Source organism: Orycteropus afer, unplaced genomic scaffold, assembly GCF_000298275.1.
Source record: "Orycteropus afer afer isolate SDZICR_OR568_19922 unplaced genomic scaffold, OryAfe1.0 scaffold00632, whole genome shotgun sequence".
Taxonomy (NCBI): domain Eukaryota; kingdom Metazoa; phylum Chordata; class Mammalia; order Tubulidentata; family Orycteropodidae; genus Orycteropus; species Orycteropus afer.
This window is the reverse complement of record NW_006922219.1, coordinates 880,683-897,589: the sequence shown is the minus strand read 5'-3', so window position 1 is coordinate 897,589 and position 16,907 is coordinate 880,683. Positions and strand designations below refer to the sequence as shown.

The window sequence follows — 16,907 nt, the reverse complement described above, 5'->3', positions numbered from 1 at the left end:
AGGAAATTTTCTTTGTTGGTTACCAGGGGTGGGAAGGAAGGGAAGGGAACACTGTTAGATAGGTAGAGATAAGTAATGATTTGGGTGAAGAGAAGGGCAATATACTAAATGTGAGTGATCAATATGATGGCATTGAGGAAGAGGAAGACATAGAAAGGTACATAGGAGGTGCAGACAGCAAGGATGAACCCATTTGCACATACAGTACTGCAGTGTCAGTGAAAGCAAACATGGATATATGGGTGGATAGATGGGTGGACAGGCTGAACTATCAGGTATGTCTATGAAGAGGGGAGTGTACCCAAGACCATGTATATGGTTGGCAGACAATGGTCCTATAAGTGTATTTGTATGATCTGTAAGAATTCCCAGGTGTATAGTAGAGCTGACAAGGGACAAAGCTGTAGTCACTTCTTGGTCACAGCCAGCTACCCAGAGGGACCACATAGTTGAACCTGTGGGCTTCGGACCATAGTCACAGGGGACATCAAGCTTAATTGGCATAACATAGTAAACAAAACATTGTTCCACCTCCTATTTTGGTGAGTAGCAACTGGGATCTTAAAAGCTTGCAAGCAGCTGTCTAGATGCAATGATGGGTCTCTCCTCATCCAGTACAAAGAAGAATGAAAGAAACCAAAGATTCATGGAAAGAATTACTCCTAGCAACTGGCATACCATGCGATCCTCAGCCTATATGACTATGAGACGAGAAGAGCTGGATGGTGCCCAGCTACCACTGTCAACCACTAGAGGGGGATCTATGTAGGAGGTCCTGGATAGAGGGGGAGAACAATGTGGAACAAAACTCAAAATCATTTAAAAAAAAGTGGAGAGGACCAGGTTTGCTTGTCTGATAGAGCCTGGTGGAACCACTGTGACTATGGCCCCTAGCTGCCCTTCAGGTCTGGAATTGAACACAAACCTGTGGCCTCCAGCCAAGCAATAGACAGGCATATCAGTTAAGCATTTACCTGAGGTAGATACACTCCTTGGAGAGAACAAGCATGAGAGAAAGAAGGGCTGTTTATGCACAGGGAGACAGCTCAGGGTCCAGGAGTGCATGAAGGGATGGACACAGGGAAGAGGTAACTATTGGGAGGAAGTGGGAGGGGAGTTGTTGAATTGTGGTAAATTTTGGCCAATGTCACAAGACAAAGTGTATGTGAACTGCTGTTTGTTCTGTAAATTTTCACCCAAATCACAATAAAAAATAATAATAAATTTTAAAAAATCATACACAGCAAGAAATTATATGCTTAAAAAAATACTTAAGTTATCTTTAATGTGTCACTAACTAAACCAATGAAAGGATATTCCATTTGATTTCGTTTGGTTTCAGTCAATAGCATCATCTTCCTACAGAAATTAGTGATGGTCTGATTTTTCAAGATTTATGGCAAAATTTATTATTTTGTTTTAAGTTTTATAAAAGTACCTTGATTTATTAGCATTGTGTCTAACGACACTGAATGATGTATAAATATGTCACTTTTGATCATAAATTGCCATTCCCTCTGCTCAACATTGAATTCTATTCAACAGTGTGTTATATTTATCTGTATTACCCAAAACTCCATAATACAAGTGAGAGTAAATGCTCAATAACATTTAGCTAATAGAGTGAATACATAGATTAATAAATGGATGGATGAATGCAAGAACCACCCTGAACGTATATTTGTTTATACTCTTCAGTATGACAAGTATATACACCCAAAAAGAAATAATCCATATCACTCAGAATCTTGAAAAAAAAGTGTATTTCAGCCAAAGTTGTCATGTTTTTGTTGTTGTTGTTATGTGCCGTCGAGTCAGACCCAACTCATAGCGAACCCTCCTTGGGTTTCTGAGGCAGTATCACTATGGAAGTAGATTGCCCCATCTTCCTTCCGAGGAGTGGCTGGTGGGTTTGAACTGCCAGCCTTCTGGTTAGCAGTCAAGTGTCTTAGGCACTATGCTACCAGAGCTCCTAAAGTTGTCATATATCTTATAATATATCATATCATATATCATACAATAAAACATGCTGTTCATTATGTTTACCATTTTGTCTTTGTGGTGATAAAGTTTTTTTTGCTAAATATAGTGCCTGTTCAGTGTCCAAAACTCCATTAGTGTAAGTCTGCTCCATCTCTCTGTATTTATTGGTGATTAGTGCAAACATTAACAAGTTGATTATGTTATTTTTTTAATATTACTAATTTTTTTAAAAAATTTCTTCATAAATGCACACCAACACACACACTTATTTAATGCAAATAAATAAATAAATAAAACAATCCCTATCTGCTATAGAACCTAAGTATGGAATTTTACAAAGACTAAAGTGGTACTAATCTAAAGTCTGTATAAAAACAGTATTTCAAAATTAACAAGCAAAAAGAATAACACATGTGGGGTTAAACTGTTCTAAGTTCTTGGTACGTTGTAGAGTAAAAATAAATCTCAGAGGAATCACCCTCCCAGAAGGACAGGCTGAAGAAAAACTGCAGAGCAGCTGATATCTCTGTCACATGTTTAATTACCACCCCATTAGTCTCTTTACTGCCCCTCTTACATCTTTGTTTCTGAGAGTATAGATTAGAGGGTTAAGGCTAGGTGTGACAACAGTATAAAAGAGGGCAATGAACTTGCCTTGATCTTGAGATTCCCCAGAGGGTGGATGGAGATATATGCATATAACTGGAATAAAGAAGAGGGACACAACAACAAGATGGGCTCCACATGTCCCAAAGATCTTCTGAAGTCCAATTGTTGACTGCATTTTCAGCACAGCCCGGGCAATGGCTCCATAGGAGATGAGAATGAGAATAAGTGGTAGGATTACAAAAATGGAGCTCATGACCATAAGGGTCAATTCATTAGCCCGAATGTCAACACATGCCAATCTCAGCAGTGCTGGAACTTCACAGAAAAAGTGATCCACTTGGTGATGTCCACACAAGGGTACCCAGAAGGTAAAGAAGGAATGAAGTGCTGAGTCAGTTAAGCCACTTATCCAAGAAACCAAGGCCAACAGGTGGCAAAAACGAGGATGCATGAGGACACTGTAATGCAAGGGTTTACACACAGCTACATAACGGTCATAAGACATCACCACCAGTAGGACACACTCTGTGGTTCCCAGGGCAAGGACAAAGTAGAGTTGAATCATACACCCAACATAAGTGATGGTCTTCTCAGGACCCCAGAGGTTGACTAGTAACTGAGGGATAGAGCTAGTGGTATAGCAGAGATCCAGAAAAGAGAGATTTGAGAGGAAGAAGTACATGGGAGTATGGAGATGGGAGTCCAAGTATGACAGGATAATGATGGACAGGTTGCCAACCAGTGTCATCAAGTAGAATATCAAGATAATCACAAAGAGAACCACTTCCAAATGAGGCCATTTAGAAAAACCCAGTAGAATAAAGTAGCCTTCAGAACTTGCATTTTTCCCGTTGTTATTCATTTCCTGTGACCTGAAATAAACAGCACACAAACACAAAGGCTGTCTAGCCATTGTCAAATCCTTACAAACAGATTGGGAAAGAAATTCATGTCATTTCCAAATATAATAGTGTGTTCCATTGTGGTGGCAAAATTTTTATAGCTTCTTTTTGTTTTATTCACATTTTTCCTGTTGTAGGGAGAATTGATAAGCTTCTCATCCTTTAGTTAGTATTTGGATAAATGAAAATTAAAGATATTCCATAGTCAAAAATGTAAAGATAAAAATTTTCATGAAAAATCATCTTTTTTCATCAAAGAAAACTTATATTTATGTCTCTTCTCCACATTGTTAGGCTAGTTCCATCTTTATAATCACAGAAAAAGGAATAACTGCAAATTTAATAAGTCAGCTTATAGCTGAAAGTTCACCATATGTGAAAAAATTCAATAACTTAGAAATGTTAACATTAGATGAAAAAAATTTTAACTTCAATCAGATATGATCAGTGTAAGAACAAAATATTCTGATGTTTATTGATGTTAACAACTAACTCTGTGATGAAAAAAAAAATTAACGTGCAAACAGAGGAATAAAAAAACATACACATACCAGCTTGTGAGTACTCACAATATAAGCAAAACTAAAAATCTTAGTCCCAATGATTAAACCAAAATTAATGGCCATCACGTTGATTCCAACTCAAAGCAATCTCCATTGGGTTTTCATGGCTGTAAATCTTTATAGAAGCAGAACACCTCATCTTTCTTCAGGGAAGGGGCTGGTAGGTTTGAACCACTGATCTTTTGGTTAGCAGCTAAATGCCTTAACCACAGCACTACCAGAGCTCCTTCGCCCTAGTGATTAAACCAAACCAAACCACTGCCCTAGAGTCATATCCCACTCATAGCCACCCATCCTTGGGTTTTCCAGGTGACATCATTACAGAAGTAGATTGCCCAACCCTCCCTCTGAGGAGTGGCTAGTGGGTTTGAACTGCCAGGCTTCTGGTTAGCAGCCAAATGTTTTAGGCACTACACTACCAGAGCTCCTGCCCTAGTGATTAGAGGAGTAAAATAGATTAGAAAGAACAATGATGGAATGCTTCCAAAGGAAAATGAGAATATAACTAAATTTGGAAAGGATAAAAATTATGGCATGGAAGAAAAATGTAGAGTGAGGACAACACAAAAAAAGGAAGGTGTTTGGATGGAGGAAAGAAACGAGGAACTCTGTAGTTTTTGGAGTGAGAGTGTGTATATCACAGGATTGTGAAACTTCGACAGCGAGGTTTGAAGATAGTTTCTACATAATTTCATATGCTCTAGGACAATAACTGAGACCTTATTTAAACTCTGAGTCATGACTTACAATTATTTCTTATGTTTCTGGTTTCTAAGATTTGGAATGGAGGCTCTGAATGTTTAGTAAGACAACTAAAGATATCTGAGCATGACAGTTTTTATTTTGTAAAAAAAAGTAAGAAATTGAAATACTAATAGTTTGACTTTTAGCTCATTGTTTTCTGTTGTGGACTATCAATTTTCACAGGAAAGATCAATACTTTCATTTACTATACTTACTGCTATAAGAAGCAGTAAGTATAGGAAATGATGGTGCAATGTTTTTTCCCACATCTGGGAGAAAGTTCTGGCAATCTTCTCCCATAAAGGTTATATCCAAGAAACTGGAGAAATTCTACCTATCACATAGGGTTGAAAAATCAACTCCATGTCACCTAACAGTGACAATATTTGCTATAAGACAATGAAAGCTTCCACTTAAATAGTCCTAAATACCTTTGCCATATCACTTCTGCTTCCTTACCTGCCACCATCATTCCTCCCTCTCCTTTTCTGTAGTCAATGGCAACCAAACCAAAAACCAATCCCTCTGCCATCCAGTCGATTTCGACTCATAGCAACCTCCACTGGGTTTCCGAGGTAGTAAATTTTTACTGAAGTAGATTGTCCCGTCTTCCTTCTGCAGAGTGGCTGGTGGGTTTAAACTGCCAACCTTCTGGTTAGCAGTCAAATGTCTTAGGCACTGTGCCACCAGAGCCCCTTTTAGTGAGTGGCAAAGAGTACTCTAGGAGCTCTGGTAGCTTAGTGCCTTAAGGCACTTGACTGCTAACCAGAATGCTGGGGGTTCAAACCCACAAGCCACTCCTCGGAAGGAAGGTTGAGCAATCTACTTCCATAGTGATACTGTCTCGGAAACCCAAAGAGAATCGCTATGAGTCAGGTCCTACTCCACGGCACATAAAAACAACAACAACAAAGAGTACTCTAAAATTCAAAGCACTTGACAGGCCTGAGGTTTCTAGCTGACACTTAGGACTGATTCCATTTTGTCAGCTTAACTGTTTCTCAAAAGTTACTCCTGCTTTGCAATTCTCAGAAAGTTTGCTAACTAGTCAAGGGTTGTTAACTAGGTCAAGATTGCAATAACTATCATTTTTACTTGCACAGATATTCCAGGAAGCATGTGACATTGGTGGGTAAGTTGATTCTCAGAACCGAACCAAACCAAACCGAACTCACTGTTGTCGAGTCAAATCCAACTCATAGCAACCCCTTGTTGGGTTTACGAGGCCATATCATTACGGAAGTAGATTGGCCTTAAACCCAACCCAAACCAAACCAAACAAAAAACCCCAAACACGCTACTACCAAATCGAATTTTAGCTACTCTGTAAGAGATGTCACTTAGCCCCCTTCAGATATAGTTTTTCTCAGATGCTTGGGTCCTTACAATACCCTGTACTTTTCCATAACTTAGTTTTCAGTTGTTGACAATCAGAAATGTTTAAGCTAGCTCCTTATACGTGCATTTTCTGCTTTTATAAACGCTTGTCAGAATCAGTTCTTTGGAGAGATGCTTTCACACTGTGAGATCTATGCCAGGGTGAACTGTGTTTTAGATGTTAGTAATTCTCCTTGTTTGCTTTCTTTCTCTTCCTTCCTTCCTTTCTTCTTCCCTTCCTTCCTTTCTCCCTGCCTTCCTTCCTTCCTTCTTTCTTTCTTTCTTCTCTTTCTTTCCTTTTTTAAACAGAGACTGTTGTTACTCTAAGGTAAAGGATATGGCAAAATCAACCACAACAGATTTATCTGCAGGCACCTCTCTTTGGGGACTCTTAATTACTCAAATATTGTAATCTTTACTCTTCGGAAAGAAGACTGGGCAATCTACTTCCGTAGTGATACTGCCTCCGAAACCCATGGAGGGGTCTCTATGAGTGGGATCCTACTCCATGGCAATGAGTTTGCTTTTTTTTTTTTTTTTTTGTAACTCTTAAAGAAGATGCAAAAGGTATCTAATTGGTTGCGTCACAGCTGGAGAACTAGGAATACTGAATTTGACCCAAGGCTGTGTGACTAGTTCATGCAGGCACAAATACTTCTATATAACCTCTAATATTATTATTATTGGTAATATAAGTATTCATTATCTTACTGTTACAATATTCTACACTATTTTCTGTGCATCAGAAATTACCCAGGATAATTATCCAGGTCTCTGATTTTAATACAAATTTATTTTGTCAAATAGTAAGTCATGAAGATTCTTTCAAGTTACTGTGAGTTGCAATTGGCTTAATGGCTCACAACATTTTGAGAAGTGGTGGAAAAATTAAAAAGAGATTGTTCCTTTTAATTGACCTAGAATAAGAGAGAGTACATCATCCAAAAAAAAAAAAAAAAAAAATGAACACAAGTGTAGGTAGTTCTTCTGATGCAGAAGTAATTTTCTTCTCTTCTACAACTGCCTGAATTTCTTACTGCATTAAATAATGTGACGTGATTCATCTTTCAGAATTCTCCTACAGGTAAAAAGGTACAGGAGATAAGGAACAGAAACAACAACAAAAATACAGGTCTAGGGTAAAGAGAAGTTGGGAGCTTTATAATTTGATATTGTTAGTGGAAAAGAAGGAAATGAAGTCCCTATCAAAGATAACTGTGGAATAAAATGGCCCATCCATTTAAATCAAACATTATGGGGGAAATGGATGGCTTACCATTCTCTCCTTGTCCCCATTATTACTAACATATTTTTGCTCAAATTTGTTAGTGTAAAATTCCTTTATTCTTTAACTGATTCTTAAGCCTTGCAACGTCAGCTTCTTTCAATACTGACCTTCCTGTGTTTATCCACGATGCCTGTCATTCTCTGTTTCATTTATACTATCATCATGTGTAAGTTAACTGAGGGCTCTGCAGTCATCAGACAACCTGCAAACATCAACCCAGTTGCCTTCCTCCATCTTATTTTCTCATATTCGAAACTTCACTGTGGAAGCAGAGTCTGAGAATAACTGGTTATCACAGCCACAGAAGGGAGAGCTTCGTTCTGTCCAAAAGATTTACCTTTAGCAGAATATGGGAACTCCTTAGGGTATTCAAGTTATTACACAATAATTCCTTTATCCTAGAACAAAGAGGACTTTGTGGAAACAAATGAAGACAGTAGGATGTTTTCCTTGATTGGGACCATTGGGAGGACAAACCCCAAAGTGGCAATTAATGCCCTTCAAGAAGATGTCTTGGTTAGAATGGTGTAATTTTCCCAAGATAAAACTTTTCCCAAAAAATGTGTTCAACATGATGCTGAATTCGTACTGAGATAAAAAAGAATTTACTGACCAATTGACATAGAAAAATATGCCTTGACTTGTATTAGCAATGAGGTGAATGGGTTGTACTGAGACACCTCATTTCTTTTACTTTTAGTTCCCCATGGAGATAAAACCCAAATTTCCAAGACAACAAGTCACATGTAGAGGAAGTTTGGAAGCCATGAAACAAATGGAAAGACAAGAACACATGAAGACCAAACTGCAATAATGCCATTAACATTGTGTTCTTTGAGTACTGCCCTGCCCCATTTGTTCCTTCCTAAGTGTCTTTTAAATTCACTTCCAAGTTTATATCTGAAAAAGCTTGGAAGATAAATATCACTCAAGACTTTTATACCAAATACTTAGATGCTCTCTATCTATCTTGTTTAGTATTTCAAAAATATCTATCAACTTCCTTTCTAAAATCTCTTTTTAAAATCTCCGTGTCAGGAAGAACTTTTTGTTGCTGGAGCTGCAGCCTGCATTTTTTATTGCTTAACTAGTCCACTTAAGTCTAACAGGAGCCAGGGATATTGATTAGAATATCTTAGCTTGTGCATTCCTTCTTTCCATTGTAAATGTTGCAGGAGGGGTCACTATGACTCTGGATGACTCCAAGGCAGTGAGTTTGGTTTATTTTTTTATTTTTTTGGTTTTAGCAATAAGAAATGCAAAAGTCATCTGATTAGCTTTTCTCACCTTAACTCTGTCTAATTCCATTTGATTTTACATACTGGCTTCCGATTTCTTATTAGTTCTGTGGTTCAAACTCAGCCACTCCTTGGAAGGAAGAATGGGCAATTTACTTCCATAGTGAAACCCAAAGAGGGGTCACTATGAGTCAGATCTGAATCTGTGGCAGTGAGTTTATAAGAGCAGGAGTTCTGGTGGTGTAATGCCTAAGGCATTTGACTGCTAACCAGAAGACTGGTGGTTCAAACCCACCAGCCACTCTTTGGAAGGAAGATGGGTCAATCTACTTCTGTAGTGATATCGCCTCAGAAACCCAAGGAGGTTCGCTATGAGTCAGATCTGAATCCGTGGCAATGAGGTTTTTTTTTTTTTTTTTTAATAATAAAAGCAAACGCTTATAATGTACTTTTCCTTTTTTAAATTTTGTTTTAGGTGAAAGTTTACAGAGCAAACTAATTTTCCATTCAACACTTTATACACACTTTGTTTTGGAATATTAGTTTCAATGCAGTCATTATAACAGCAATCTGCCAGCTTCCTATTTGGGTTCCTTATTTCCTTTCATACTTCTCTCCAGCCTTCTGTGTTTTGTTTTTGGGCAAATGTTGCCCTTTTGGTCTCATATGGTTGATTATTCTGAGAGTTATCTCCTCACAAGTGTTACTGTTCACTTTATAGGTCTGTTTTATTGTTTGGCTACAAGGTGATTGCTGGGGGTAAATTTAGTTCCAGGTTTAAAGGGTGTCTAAGGTCCAAGTCTTGGGGATATCACTAGTGTCTATCAGACTAGTAAATCTGGGACCAGCCACTCCTCGGAAGGAAGATGGGGCAATCTACTTCCGTAGTGATACTGCCTCGGAAACCCAAGGAGGGGTCGCTATGGGTAGGGTCTGACTCGACGGCACATAACAACAACAACAAGGGCCAAGTCTTGGGGATCTGACTAGTGTCTATCAGACTAGTAAATCTGGGATTTTTTATGATTTTTTAATTTTGTTATATATTTTTCCTCCCATTTTGTCCAGGATGTTCAGAGATCCTGATCAGTGTGGTCAGTAGTAGCAGTCAGGTACCACCTAATTTTTCTGATATTAGGGCAGTGGATTTTGTGGTTTATGTGGTCCTTTAGTCTTTTGGACCAGTTGTTTCCCTGAGTCTTTGATTTTCTTCAATCTTCTTTTCTCAAGATGGAGCTATGAATTGAATACTCTTTGAAACACTTTACATATACTGACGCTTTTAATCCCCACCATAATACTATAAGGTATATCATACCAGATATTGTTATTGAGTTGACTCTGATTCATGGTGACCTCATATGTGTCAGGGTAAAACTGTCCTCCATAGAGCTTGCAATCACTCATCTTTCAGAAGTAGATTACTAAGTCTTTCTTCCAAGGCACCTGAGAATGATCTCAAACCTCCAACCTTTGGATTAGCAGCCAAATACATTAACTCTTTGTACCACCCAGGGACTCTAACACTAATAACGGTATACCTAATTTTATTAGCATAGTACTTAAGGCACTTGACTACTAACCAAAAGGCTGGTGGTTCAAATCCACCAGTCACTACTGAGAAGAAAAGTTGGGCAATCTACTTCCATAGTGATACTGCCTCAGAAATCCAAGAAGGGGTAGTTCTGAGTCAGGTCTAACTCGACAGCACACAACAACAACAACAACGGTTTTATTATCCAACTTTTAGAGATGAGAAAACTAGGACAGAAAGAATGTAAGCCACTTACATTCACAAAGTTAGTGGTTGAGGCAGGGTTTGAACCCAGACATTCTGACTCCAGAGTTAGAGTTATTCATGACTCCAGAATACTGCTGAACCTCAGTCACACACATTTTGCAAATATATGTTAAAAATATGCTGTTGTTGTTGTGTGCCGTCGAGTCAGCCCCGACTCATAGCGACCCCTCCTTGGGTTTCCGAGGCAGTATCACTACGGAAGTAGGATTGCCCGACCTTCCTTCTGAGGAGTGACTGGTACTACCACATGTAAAACTAGGTTCCAATAATATGAACCATTAAAGTCTTCTCTGACTTTCAAGGGAAAATGACATAATATTCTGTTTCCATAAGGATAGAAAAATACAAAGTATTCAAAAGTAAAATAGTGATGATGGTTGCACAACTCTGAATATACTAAAAAACATTGAATTATTATTTTTTTTTTCAAACCCACCAACTCTGAATATACTAAAAACCATTGAATTATATACATTAAAAGGGTGAATTTCATGGAAGGTGAATTATATATCAATAAAACTATTATTTAAAAAATGTTTTATTGTTTTATCTTTTTTTATTTTATTTAGAAATTCTGCTCTTTTTTTTTTCATATGTTGTTGTTATTGTTGTTATGTGCCGTCGAGTTGGACCCAACTCATAGTGACCCCTCCTTGGGTTTCCGAAGCAGTATCACTATGGAAGTAGATTGCCCCATCTTCCTTCTGAGGAGTGGCTGATGGGTTTGAACCGCCAGCCTTCTGGTTAGCAGTCAGGTACCTTAGGCACTATGCTACCAGAGCTCCCATAGGCTGAGGTAAAAGTCAATAGTTTATGTTTTCAATTTCACCTGTGGCATAAATAACATACCCTTAAATGTGTGGTTCTGCTTCTAGACTATTATCTGCCCCATCAATTTATCTATCTTTATATTTATTATTTATCATATCCTTATAAGAACTCTTGAGATATTGTGTTATGAATTCTCTTTATCATCTTCAATATTACTTTGGCTATTTTTCACTGTTTGCAATGATAAGGCAAATTGATTTCATATATCACCTGATGGAAAACAATGACAAGAATACATCGTTGTATCATTGGCACATAATCTGAAAAATCAAACTAACGCAACTGGAGGGACATATTCCATAATAAGTAACTTGATATTTTCAGAAGTATTGAGTTCACAAAAATAAAGAAAGGATGAAAAATATTCAAGAAGAGAAAAGATACATGACAAGTAAATGTAACAAATGATTCTGAATTGAATCCTCTGCTGAAATGACATATTTAGGATAATTGGACACACGTTAATGGTGTCACTGGGTGGTGCAAATTGTTAATCACTCAACTACTAGCCAAAAGTTTGGCTATTGGAACCCAGCCAGAGGCACCGCAGAAGACAAGCCTGGTGATGTTTTTCCAAAAGGTCACAGCCTTAAAAATCCTATGAAGCATTTCTACTACACATACAAAGGGTCGCCATGAGTCAAAATCCACTCCATAGCAACATGTAATTGTTTACAGATACAATATTGCATCTGTGTTATAATAATATTATATGTTGTTTTAATAATATTATGTGTTAGTAGGAGGGACCTGTCTGTAGAGAAGGATATCATGCTTGGTAAACTAGAGGGTCAACAAAAAAGAGGAAGACCCTCAAAGAGACAAACTGTCACAGTGGCCTGGACAATGTGTTCAAGCATAGCAATAATTTGGTGCAGTACATGGCAGTATTTCTTCTGCTATACATAGGTTGTTATGAGTTTGAACTAATTCAATGGCACCTAACAACATGATCATTATTGAATTCCTGACTGTATTAGTTAGCTGTTGCCATGTAGAAATAGCTACAAACTTATCAGATTAAACAATACATCTATTAACTTATGGTTTCTATGGATCAAGAGTCTGAGCGTGACTTTAATGGTTCTTCTGCTTTAGTGTCTCATCTGAAAGCTGTAGTCAGAATGTCAACTGAGGTTTTAGTTTCATTTCATGGCTTGTCTAGGGAAGGATTCACCTCCAGCCTAATGCAAGTGTTAGCACAACTATTGGCTGGAGGTCATTTTGTAGCCGGTAGTTGGGTGAAGACTGTCCTCTGTTCCTTACCACATGGGCCTCCCAGTATGCCTGCTTCCCTCATTAAAGCCAGCAAGCATGTCATGTAATCATGGATGTGACATACTGTTATCTTTGTTATATTCTATTGGTTAGAAGCAAGACAAAGATCTGATTCACTCAAAAGGAGGGGACTACACAAGGGCATAAGTAACAGATATAATTGGGAGCCATCTTAGAGTCTGCCCACCACACTGATTTGATGGATTTCATGGTGATTATGTAATAGTGTCTCTTTGTTTATAAGAAACACACACTAAGATATTTGGTGATGATGGGAGATTATGTGGGCAACCTGTTCCCTAATGGTTTGGGAAAAAAAAAAAAAATTATTTGTACTGTACTTGCAAATTTTCTGTATGTTTGAGGTTATTTCCAAAACACAAAATCTCATTTAAAAAACAAAAGAATAACTAAGTTATAGTCTCACAGTTTCTGACTGCCCTGGAGAACACACAAAAATAAAAAGAGAAGCTTAAGCCTTTAAACTCCCAACTCAAGGTATGAGTTGAGAATGTTTTGTAAAGAGGTCCATTATTTTATGAAATTGCAAGGTAGGAACGGCTAAGGTTATAGATTTCAAAACCAGTTTATTGTTCCACTTTGCTAGGTCTCTTAAGTTAAGCAAACTAATTTTCTTCCAGAGATATCTGTAGCCAATTCCCATGGAGAATAAATGAACACTGGGAAAGAGAAATAACCAAAACATCAGGGATATGAAATACTGATTGTTTTGATGCTAATTTATGAAAACCCAAAATTACTGTCTCATAATGAGAGTGATGGCCTTGGTTGCAAGGATAGAAGGAGTTTGTGCCTTTTTAGGCAGCAATGGATACAAATAAGTTGAATAACAAACCATCCCCAAACTCTGTGGCTTACAACAACAAGCATTTGTTTTTTCCTTACTCACCAGTTTATGGGTCAAATATGGTAGTTCTGCTCCAAGTTTAGCTCCAGGTTAATTTTATGCTTTTCCATTCAGGTATATCACTCTGGGATCAATGCTGAAACTTACAAAAATGTTTTTTCTCATAATCATGATAACCTAGGAACATTTTTATGGTGAAAATAAATGTAACATTGGGTTCATTGCTTAGAATTTACTGGTCTTATTTGGGTACCATCATCTAGAATCAACAGGCTGGATAGAATGGTAGAATTGTCACAGAAGACTCACAAATGGTACCAATTTGGGGGGCAATAGCATGTGAGTTTGGAATACTGTCTTGCAGGATTCAGTAATTATCTTAAACCAGTACCAACATATGTTGCATATTTCTGTAGCCATAATATGCATTTCTGTAATACAAGGTCTAATATGCAAGGCATGATGTTAGGAACGGCCCTCTAGCCTAATAATCTACATAAATAATTTTTATTTCTTGTCCCTACAATTTGGCCTGTGTTCAGAGATGCCACAACATCGTATGTGATTACCCCATGGGTCTCTTTTGGCTCATCGTGCCTGTGAACGAACAGGCAGAGAAGGGAGTTGCTGTATTGACAGGAATAACTGAAGTGGTGCAAATGTTTAACTTGCTTACTGTTAACTGAAAGGTTGGTCAATCCACCCATAGGCACCTCAGTATAAAGCCCTGGTGATCTACTTCTGAAAAATCAGCCATTGAAAATCCTGTGGGACCACAGTTCTATTCTGAAACATGTGGAGTCCGAATTCACTCTATACCAAGTATTTAGTGTGGTTAACTATTCTAGGGGATGTGAAGTTGGTTTAATCAGCATTTTCCTCCGCACATGTGAAGATGAGCACTTTTTCATATGTTTATTAGCCACTTAGATATCCTCCATTGTGAAGTGCCAGTTTAAGTTTCTTGACCATTATTGTGTTGTTTTGTTTTTCTGTTTAATAATTAGAGGGTTTTTTTAAAAAATTTTTGTTATAAACACAAAATATAAAGTCTCAAAATAACATTAATTATTTTAGTTATATGAGGACCAAGGTGGCACAAGCAGTTTCGCATTCTACTACTAGCCAAAAGTTTGGAGGTTCGAATCTATACAGAGGTGCCTAGGAAGATAGTCCTGGCAATCTGCTTCCAAAAGGTCAAAGCCATGAAAACCCTATGAAGCAGTTATACTCTGGACACATAGGGTCACCATGAGTCACAATCAACTTGAGACAACACTGGAAACAATGCTGTCTCCTTGAGCAAATACTACCCTTCTGATCACCCATGATTGATTATTCTTAGATATTTTTACATATTTATTATAAGATTAATTATTTCTAATGATAAGTTTTGTGATAGTGAGTTTATTAAGATATTATATCTTAATAAAGCTAAACATATTATTATATGTTAATGCAAGCACTCTGAAACTTGCCCTTGAATGGAGAATAGCTAAAGCAAATGGAAGACATGACAAGGTAAAAAAGCTGAATGGAATATTTCAAAGAGCAGCTTGAGAAGACAAAGTCAATTATTATAATGAAATGTGCAAAGACCTGGTGTTAGAAAACCAAAAGAGAAGAACACACTTGGTATTTCTCAAGCTGAAAGAACTGAAGAAAAAATTTAAGCCTCTGGTTACAATATTGAAAGATTCTATGGACAAAATATTGAATGATGCAGGAAACATCAAAAGAAGATGAAAGGAATACTCAGAGTCACTGTACCAAAAAGAACTGGTGAATGTTCATCCATTTCAGGAAGTGGCACATGATCAAAAGCCAATGGTATTGAAGGAGGAAGTCAAAGCTGCACTGAAGGGATTGGCGAAGAATAAGGCTCCAGAAATGGACAGAATACCCATTGAAATGTTTCAACAAATGGATGCCCCACGGAAGACACTCACTCTGTTATGCCAAGAGATTTGGAAGACAACTACCTGGCCAACTGACTGGAAGAGATCCATATTGTACCCATTCCAAAGAAAGGTGATCCCACAGAATGTGGAAATTATCAAACAATATCATTAATATTGCAGACAAGTAAAATCTTACTGAAGATAACTCAAAACTGGTCGCAGCAGTATATTGACAAAGAACTTCCAGAAATCTAAGCTGGATTCAGAAGACATGGAATAAGGGATATCATAGCTGATGTCAGATGGATCTTGGCTCAAAGCAAAGAATACCATAAAGATGTTGACTTGTGTTTTATTAACTATGCAAAAACATTCGACTGTGTGGATCATAACAAATTGTGGATAACATTAAGAAGAATGGGAATTCCAGAACACTTAATTTTGCTCATGAGGAACCTTAACATAGATCAAGAGGCTGTCATTTGAACAGAACAAGGGGACACCATATGGTTTAAAATGAAGAAGAGAGTGCATCAAAGTTGTATCATTTCACCATGCTTATTCAATCTGTATGCTGAGCAAAGAATTCAAGAAGTGCACTATATAATGAAGAACATGGCCTCAGGATTGGAGGAAGAATAATTAACAACCTGTGATACACTTACAACACAACTTTGCTTGCTGAGAGTGAGGATGATTTGAAGCACTCACTGATGAAAATTGAGGAATATAATCTGCAGCATGGATTATACCTCAGTACAAAAAGTAAAATTCCTCACAACTGGACCAATAAACAACATCACAATAAATGGAGAAAAGATTAAAGTTGTCAAAGACTTCATATTACTTGGCTCTTCAATCAACACCAATGGAAGTAGCAGTCAAGATATCAGACAACATATAACACTGAGCATATCTGCTTCAAAAGACCTCTTTCAAGAGCTGAAGAACAAAGATGTCTCCTTGAGGACTAAGGTGCACCTGACACAAGCCATGATATTTTCAATTGCTTCATATGCATGTGTGAGCTGGACAATGAATAAGTAAAACCAAAGAAGAGTTCATGTTTTTGAGTTGTGGTGATCATGAAGAATGCTGAAAGTACTATGGACTGCTAAAAGAACTAACAAATCTGTCCTGGAAGAAGTGCAGCCAGAATGCTCCTTGGAAGTGAGAATGGGCAGACTTTGTCTCTCCTACTCTGATTATGTTGTAAGAAGGGATCATTCCCTGGAGAAGGATATCATGCTTGGTAAGGTGGGGGCTGATGAAGGAGGGAAAAGCCCTTGAGAAGATGGATTGACACGGTGGCTGCAACGATGGACTCAGGCATAGTGGGACCATGGAGTTGGCACGGGACTAGGCAGTGTTTTGTTCTGCTTTATATAGGGTCATCATGAGTCAGAGATGACTCTATGGAACCAAACAACAACAACAATGCAAACACAAATTAAAAATGTGTGTTACAAATATCTTCTTCCATTATCAGGCTGGCATTTTACTCTCTTCCTGGAATCTTGAGAT

The 16,907-nt window shown here is 37.7% G+C and overlaps 1 protein-coding gene across 1 annotated transcript; it reads right to left on the bottom strand.

Moving 5' to 3' along the window:
* Nucleotides 1-2,524: 2,524 nt before the first annotated feature.
* On the bottom strand, nucleotides 2,525-3,457 carry LOC103210622 (olfactory receptor 2J3). Its single transcript, XM_007956537.2, has one exon. The coding sequence runs from the start codon at nucleotides 3,452-3,454 to the stop codon at nucleotides 2,525-2,527; it is 930 nt and encodes a 309-aa protein (XP_007954728.1). The 5' UTR covers nucleotides 3,455-3,457.
* Between the last annotated feature and the right edge of the window lie 13,450 nt (nucleotides 3,458-16,907).